Genomic DNA, 8538 nt, shown 5'->3' on the forward strand with positions numbered 1-8538 from the left:
TTTTTAAAGGCAAAAGGAAGTTGCAGAATGAAGATCTCCTGGAGCGATTTGAAAAATCTGACGAAAAGAGAGACCAAATGCTCATGGAGCACACCGAAAGACTGACGGAAGCATTCGTAACAAGAATGGATAGCACAAGTAATGCTTTATTGGGTCTCATGGGAAGGATTGTGGCTGTGCTTGAAAAGGAGCAGTGATGTAGGTTATTCGAGCGTGTGCGCAGTCGCACACACACATACACACTTGAACCCACACACACAGTTAACATTCTCCTCAAATTTAAATACAATTTTGACTATTTATTTACAGCTGTTAGTGCAGGTTATTGTACTGTATTTATGACCACCAAAAATCTGAACAGTTTTAACTATTGTAAGTGTTTATTGAAAATGTTTTTGTATTTATGGTATTTATTACATTTTGTATTGTGTGATGTTAACTATTTGTAATGTTATCCTAAAACACATTAGCTCAAATTAATAAATGATTGCATAGAAAATGTGTCCGTCATTATTTCACTAATCTTCAGTGAAATAGCGCATTAATGCAGCTCGGACATCTGCTCCCTCCTGTTGGCCCCGATCAGGTAGAGCTCGAAGTGGAGGTTGCATGTTTGAGTGTATGTCTGAAATGTCTTCAGGACATCGGTCACCATTCTTCTCACACATGTTGTGCAACACGCAGCATGTTAAGACCATTTTTTTAACCATTTCTATTTTGCAGTCGTTTCTTTTCATGAGACATCTCCATCTTCCTTTAAGCCGTCCAAAGGCAGTTTCCACAACTGATCTTGCACTGCTTATTCTATAGTTGAACCTTTGCTGCTCTGGAGTAAGTCTTCCTGTGTCTGAAAATGGTTTCATTAGCCATCTCTGTAGTGGATAGGCTGGGTCACCAATGAGAAAATACCCTGTGTCATGCCCTGAAATGTTTACTGTGTGTGTATTTAGAATTTGTCCATCTCCTAATCTTTCCCATAACTCTGATTGCTTGAGAACTCGTGCATCATGAACACTACCCGGAAACCCCACACATACATCCCAAAATTGGCCTTTGCCATTGACTACTCCTTGTAGCACTACAGAGTGCCAACCTTTTCTGTTGAAATAGTCGCTGGCATAATCCTCCGGCGCTATTATTGGGATATGACTCCCATCAATAGCTCCAACACACTGTGGAACACCCCATCGCTCTGAGAAAAATGTAGCCATTTCCTCGAATTTGGTTTCGTCTGGGACAGGTAAGTGGACTGGAAGCAGCACTTTGATTACCGCATCACAGAAATCCTTAACGGAGTTTAAGACTGTGCTTATACCGACTCCAAACAGGTGACTAATTGTCCGGTATTCACTATTAGTAGCGAGTTTCCATATGGCGATTGCTACTCTTTTTCGCACAGGAATGCACAACCTGTAATTTGTGTCCATTTTTCCTATTGTGCGTCCAAGGCGGCGACACATGTAATCAAATGTCTCAGGGGAGACTCTGAAATTGTGGATGAACTGGCTGCGGGTGAAAGTCGGAACTATTGTGTCCCACCAATGGCTTGTCCGTGGGTGTCTCCAAACAACAGGCGATGCACGTTGCCTTCGGAGCCACAGCATCTAAATGAGAGATAAATAATAGGAAATAGCCTACTTAGGCTAAGCGGGTGATAGCGTAGCCTAGCCTATTACATGTCTACTTTCAATCAAGACAACTTCTAGGCTATTTGATCAACGTTTCGTCTTGTGTCTCATTCTCGAACATCTGGTATTTAGCCCATGTTACGCTGAACTAGGCCTAGCCTATCATGATTGGACAGCCTATTCATTTAGGGGTGTGTCAGTCAGTCCATTCACAAATCCAAGCCAGCAAGGGGTGATCCGGCTACTTTTGTAGCCAATGTGCTGTGAATTTGGGAATGGCTTTTTGACACACCACCAAATTATAATTAACACCTAATCACGACACTTTGTCTTGCTTGAAAGTAGCATATCCTTATCACTGTATGCTAGTTTAAGGTTTGTTACAGACTAACAATCTGGGTTGTATTCTTAAAACGCAGCCTACCCGACGTCTAGATCTCCGTCTGTTATGCAGTCTATTCACGGTTGTTAAATGCAACCACCCTTCAAATTGAAGTTGAACAAACTTCATAAGGATGTTCACCAACATCAAAAGAATTACACCTAGGTTTCGGTCGGCCATGGTTATGTAATAAGCTTCTTTAAATGTTACCCTGGTAACAAATGTTGCATAACATACAGCAACGATTCTAGAGCGTTCCGCGCACATCGGCTTAGTAACACTCCAGTAACATTCTGCTCAGTGCTGAACCCTATGGAAATGCGTGCCGGTGCTGGTGCCGGTGCTATATCAGAACCAGCTCAACGTCAGCACCGGCACCAGCACCGGCACGGCCCTGGTGGAAAAGAGGTATCAGTCAGTCCAGCAGAGATGCCAGAGCAACGTTTTGGTCAATGGAGAGGGAGAGAAATGCTCCGCATATCCGTCTCATTTAATCCGTCTCATTTAATCATTAAAATGAAGGTGATGACTGGCGAAATTATAATCAAACGACGTTTCAATAAACCATTGTTGAAATTAATGAAAATGGTTTTAGAAGCCTTCAATTCAACCTGAAAGACTCGATATAGGCAACCTTAGATTAATTCATTAATTCATTACGGTTACAAGACCGCATTTCCGTGAATAGGCTATTATTGTCAAGGCGAAGACGAAAGAGATGGACAAGATGGACATTTAGGCTACATTTATGTTAGGAATAGTTAGAAATGTGTAGGCCTATAGGCTATTTTAAAACGGAGGCATGTTCATTTTAACCGGCGACGCTGGGTAGCTTACCCAGCACTTTATCACAGATTTTGTCCCCACCACTTTTGACAACTGAAAATAAAACGTATTTAACAGAAATATCTTTAATAGGCCTACATGCCTATCATGTCACTTTACTTATAACCGTAGGCTACATGATTGGAGAAGATCGCGCATTTTGTAACATTATAACAATGGATGGTCAGATATGCGATATGCAGTGAGGGTGATTCATTGTAACCATCGACTAGTAGGCCTAGCTCCGCAAAAGAAGTTTCTAGCAACTTAGAATATATGGATCTCGTTATGCATGTTCATGTTGATTCAGAGATAGACATAGACTACCGTGGGCTACTGTGCGTCAATATAACAGCATTTTATCATGTGGTGAATTAATGACTAACGTCAGTTTAACATGTCAAAACTTTTGATCGGCGTTTCAAGTGCATGCCGCGAATAGGCTAAATGAACTCGACTGACTGAATCCTTTATATTTCTTGGTTAAGTGCGAAGAAATTGACACTCGAACTGTGGCGTAAATGGTTGAGGCATCTTAATCATACGTCAGCGACCGGGGTTCAAAACTTACTCTACGAACCTCCGGAACCCATTAAGACAAGAGGCATTATTTTATTAAAAAGTTTTGCGATTTTTTTATGATTGCGATGTCTGCTGAAAAGAAAAGTTAATATGTGAATTCGTGGTTCAGCGCACACACACACACACACACACACACACACACACACACACACACACACACACATTTTTACATTTACATAATAGGGCTCGGGCACACGCCTTGCATTCTAGGAATATCGCCGCCATTTGGTAGCGCACTGAACGTAATATCCATTCATTCAGATGCACAAGACAAGAAGCAGAAATAGTAGCGATTTATTCTTTTCCTCTTGCGATCGTGGGTTGCACTGTTACACCCCACTACACAGCAACATACTACCAAGAAGGCAAAAACTAAGTAACAGGAACACACTAAAAGGCGGGAGTAAATCCATAGTAATCCATAGTAAACTAAGGAGTGAAGCTGCCAATGTGGCTGTGCCCGCGAAGTTTTGATGTCATGATCCCGAGCCCTAGTGTCAGGAAGTGTCTGTCGAGAGAGAGGGGGGAGGGAGGCAATCGTCCAATGCCGCATACAGGTAGGCTATAATGTCTAGTGAACTGGTTAGACAAGTGTGGGGGAGGGGGAATGATCGCACAAGACAATTGCTCTTCATGAAATGGGTAGTCTCACAGACGTTTGTCGATGTTTAAACGTAGCCTACTACATCACTTGCGAAATCGGACGTGGCACATAGAATTATTAGGCTACTGGATTTAATATAGCATAGACTTTGTTCATCCTATATTAGCGTATATTAAAATGTAATGTGCTGCGGGGAAGCATTGGGGAAGTCAGTTTAAGTTGTCCTGTAACAATTTGCCTCTTATTATAAGAGTATGCAGCCACTACGCACATAATAGTCTAGGTTACGGGCGGATGCGAGCAACCCCATGCAAAAGAAGGCCTTAAGTTAACGGACTGAAGGCCTGTTTACATGTCAAACATGCATTAAATCTAAGAAACGAAAAACACAAATATCATGTATTGTGTCGTAAACAGTTAATGACTTCGTGGCCACTATGCGCAACTGCATCGCGCAGTGAGCTGAAGGATAGGAGGACCGACACTTATTAACACAAAGCTTTGTAAAGCACTAACAACCACCCCTCAAAGTTCATTGTCCATAAGTCCAAACAATAAGTATAAAAATCCGACAATCCAAAACGATAACGAGATCTCCCAGAAACGAAAAACAAGTTTGTTGAGTAGCCTAGTCCTTCCAACAATCTCAGCTTTTGCGTTTGTTAGATAAAAGGCATTCTGTCCTGCTGTATTCCAATGAGAAAAAATCATCCACAAGGTAGGCTAAGGGTCACGGTAATGCAGCATGCAGGAATCTATATAGGCCTACGCACAAAACGAATGAATGGATTATATCGGCCAAAACGAATGAATGGGTTGGGAGAGTCGTCTGGCTGTGTCAGCAGACTGCAGTCGGTCTCGAGGGGTTAAATAGCGCACGTACTTGAATTTTAATCTGAAGAAGACCAAATCAAATCAAAAAAGAAGGATTTCAAGTGTGCGAACCTTTTTCCATTTTTTTTATGATTTAGCCTACTCTTGTTCTGCACCTTGACCGGGGATATGCACAAACTTTTTTACTACACTTGAATTTTAAACCAACTCTTCTCTAGCCTATATCCTATAAAAGAAGGATTTCAAGTGTGCGAACCTTTTTCCATTTTTTTTATGATTTAGCCTACTCTTGTTCTGCACCTTGACCGGGGATGTGCACAAACTTTTTTACTACACTTGACTTTTAAACCAACTCTTCTCTAGCCTATATCCTATAGCCATACTTAAATAATCAGATGTTATGCTCATTTTTGTAGGCTACACCTCACCGGCAAGCACGCACGCAAATGCTGCTTTTGCACATCTACAATATTGGCCAGGCTATATAGAATAGGCTTTTAGGACTGTATTTTGCCTTCGTGCAACTTTAGTTGTGCTCAATCTAAATTATTGTCAGTAAGGATAGGTCATATTACCAAATGGCGAACCTCGAAAATTATTTAGGATATAGAGCCGTGTCCATTACGCATGCAGTTATTTTTTAGGCTATTGTTTTATTTGAGTGTTTTTGTCTACCATGGCAAACATAGTTGAAACGTTCGCTCTAAACTTAAGTATTTCCAATCGGCTTTCACAAAACCGATGAGGTCCAGATCTCAGTGGCCTCATAGCTGCCTACAGCCATGCATAGTAAGCCTAATGATAGCCGAATAGTTATGACATTAATAGCCTATTAATGACCTCATGTCGGAATGGCACGTTGTTTGAAAAAAAAAAGTTAAATAGGCCTAGACCTACCGCCGAGTGGGGATATGTCGGAATGAACAGCGGATACCAGCTGGGTTGTAAAACATTACTGTATTCGTTGATCTTATCGATGCAGTCCTTGCGGCCACTTCTCCCCATCGTAGGAAACTTTAGTGTTGACAACACAAAGGCCTTCACGTTGTGTGGCAGTGCTTGCTTGCCCTTCGATCCATCCCAGTTGGGGGTTTCCCAGCTAACAATTTCTGGTTAGGAGAACGTTTTTAGAACGTTTTTTTCCTGGTTAGGAAAACGTTGCCTGAAAGTTGCGAAAGTTGCCACAAGGTTCCCCAGGAAAGTTTTCTTGACGAAAATACTACGTTTTTTTCTGGTTGTTTATTTTGGTTAGCAGAACGTTCTCCTACCCTTTAGGGAACTTTACTATATTTGGTTGCATTAACGTTCCCCTAACCTCCCAGCAACAAAGTGTAAAGGGGGAAAAAATATCTAGAATTATCGTGACATCTTTGCATGGCTCGCTGCACGCTCGCCGTCTGCGCCGACAGCCTATTTGTAATCTGTAAGACCGAACGTCTCTGATGGCTAAGGCAATGATTATATAGGCTATATGACTCTGTACTTACCATTAGCTGCTTGCTGAACTGCGAAGAACACGGCTCGTTAACATGACGATGTGTCAGCTAAGTATTTAAATGCGGTTAGGTCTAATACTTTCTTGTCTACGGTGTCTTTTCCTATAATAAACGATTAGTCAGATCAGAACATAAGCAGAGCAGGCGCTAGCCTAACACACTGTTTCAACATTCAAAACTGGCTGTTTTTATTGCATCGTATGCCATTAAAAGTCCTCGATTCAGAATTATGATGGATTTTGGTTTATTTTGTTTTAAATTGGGACTGGGAATTGTGGGATAGGCTGAGTGAACAGCACAGTAACATAGGCTATAACTTGGACGACGTGTTAGCCTAATATAAAACAATTCTCCCCCGGGAACATTGTGCTGCTTAAGATGCAGTCTCAGCGTTTGAGAAATAATTCATTGGAGTCCTCATCATCATATTTTCATAACAAATAAAGCTTTAAAAACATGAATGCATTTCAGGTGCCACTCTAATCGATTATGGATTAATCCAAAACTATTCGTCAGATTAGTTAGCATGAAATCGTTGTGTGCCTGCCTGGGACTATGGCTAGCTAGCTCTTCCACCCGGTTTACCCTGTACAGTGTTTTTTAAAAGCCTGTTGGACTTAATGGAACAAGTGCATGGAGAACGATGTGAAGAATGTGATCGATACCATACAGCCAGCCTACGTGAGTAACTTTATCTCTGTGTTATCCAAATGTCTTAGCGAGGTTGAGTCTGCTAAAACACCAACACCCCAGAACTCACGGACCCGAGATGAAAGTTTCTCAACAGCTTCTTGCGCTGGCCCCTTTAGCAGACGGGCTGGCTTTGGTCGGCCGAATATCAATCCAACAGAGGGGGGAAGAATAGAATAGGGCTATATGTCGATTTTGCAACAAATTATTCCGACTTTGCAGTGTGGCTGCTGGCCGTGTTCAATTGGAAACTCATAGAAACTCTGGGGCGATTTTCATCAATCAACCCCACGCACATAACCAGAGAATAGGCTACCGATATGGTTATACAAATAAGATACCTAAAAACAACTAAGTAGCAACGACGTGTGAAAAGAGAAATGCAACCAGAATATAACGTTTTTTTCTTTAGTTGTAATAACGTTCGGGAAACTTTGATAACCTGGAGCTAACGTTCTCTCCAGGGTATTAGAAGGTTACTGATAAACTAACCACAGGAGAACCAGCGGCTAACGTTATTTGCTTGCTGGGATTCAACCAGAATATAACGTTTTTTTCTTTAGTTGTAAAAACGTTAGGGGAACGTTATTTGTTTTGACAACCTGGAGATAACGTTCTCTAAACGTTATTAGTAGGTTGCTGGAAAACGAACCATAGGGGAACCAAAAGCTAACGTTAGTGAAAGTTAGCAGAACGTTAATTGTTTGCTGGGTTTGCACCTGTCCCTGAGTTATAGTCTATATGAGTAAGCGCTTATATGCTCTAACCGCATAATAAAAGAAGCACCTGCAGCAGTGCTTATGGCAAGGCTATTAACACCTGTCACTGAGCTATGGACAAGCAGTTATGCTCGAAAATTATCATAATAACAGACACACCTAATTGTATGTCTCTATGTTTAAACACATCAAATTAGGAAGCATTTCCGCCGCAACGTTTGCTTTCTTTTTCTGTCGGTCCGCGGTTGCTTGGTCAATTGCGCAGCAAATTATCAGATCACCGGACCTAATTTCACCCCATGTCTCGCGGACCAGCAGCAGTCTCCACGTTTCGCGGCCCATAGTTTGAGAAACGCTGCATTAAAGTGTCATTAGGTTGTAGGCTATATGTTTAGTGATTTCTTTGTGTGTTTTTCATTGTAGTGTGTGTGCATTGAGTAGTTCCTTAAAATACGGAACAAAGAGCGTCCCGTAGCCTATCTGTTCAATACGGAAGAAGACTAACTATTACTTATATATTTCTTATAACGAAACGCGAAGAAAAAATAAGAGGACTGACCATCTCGTTTCTCCGCGTTTCCCCCAATACCATGGCGACAAAGAGAAATAAATATGATTTGACATTTAAGCTGATTGCTGACAAATTTGCCACACAATTCGGGAGAAGCAGCGGACAGGAGCGCCACCACAAGCAAGCACTTCTAGCCCAAATTAACATGGCAACGTTGCCTATGACTAAAGTGTCTAAGTAGGCTAGTCCTACTAATATTACATTTGA

The 8538-nt window shown here is 41.5% G+C and overlaps 1 protein-coding gene across 1 annotated transcript; it reads right to left on the minus strand.

The window, feature by feature from the left end:
• Window positions 1–475: 475 nt before the first annotated feature.
• Window positions 476–2056, minus strand: zgc:113227 (uncharacterized protein LOC541506 homolog). The gene is made up of 2 exons (XM_062554011.1): window positions 2053–2056; window positions 476–1604 (listed from the first exon to the last, which is right to left on the minus strand). The coding sequence occupies exon 2, from the start codon at window positions 1602–1604 to the stop codon at window positions 519–521; it is 1086 nt and encodes a 361-aa protein (XP_062409995.1). The 5' UTR covers window positions 2053–2056; the 3' UTR covers window positions 476–518.
• Window positions 2057–8538: the final 6482 nt, after the last annotated feature.

This window comes from Sardina pilchardus, chromosome 2, assembly GCF_963854185.1.
Source record: "Sardina pilchardus chromosome 2, fSarPil1.1, whole genome shotgun sequence".
Taxonomy (NCBI): domain Eukaryota; kingdom Metazoa; phylum Chordata; class Actinopteri; order Clupeiformes; family Clupeidae; genus Sardina; species Sardina pilchardus.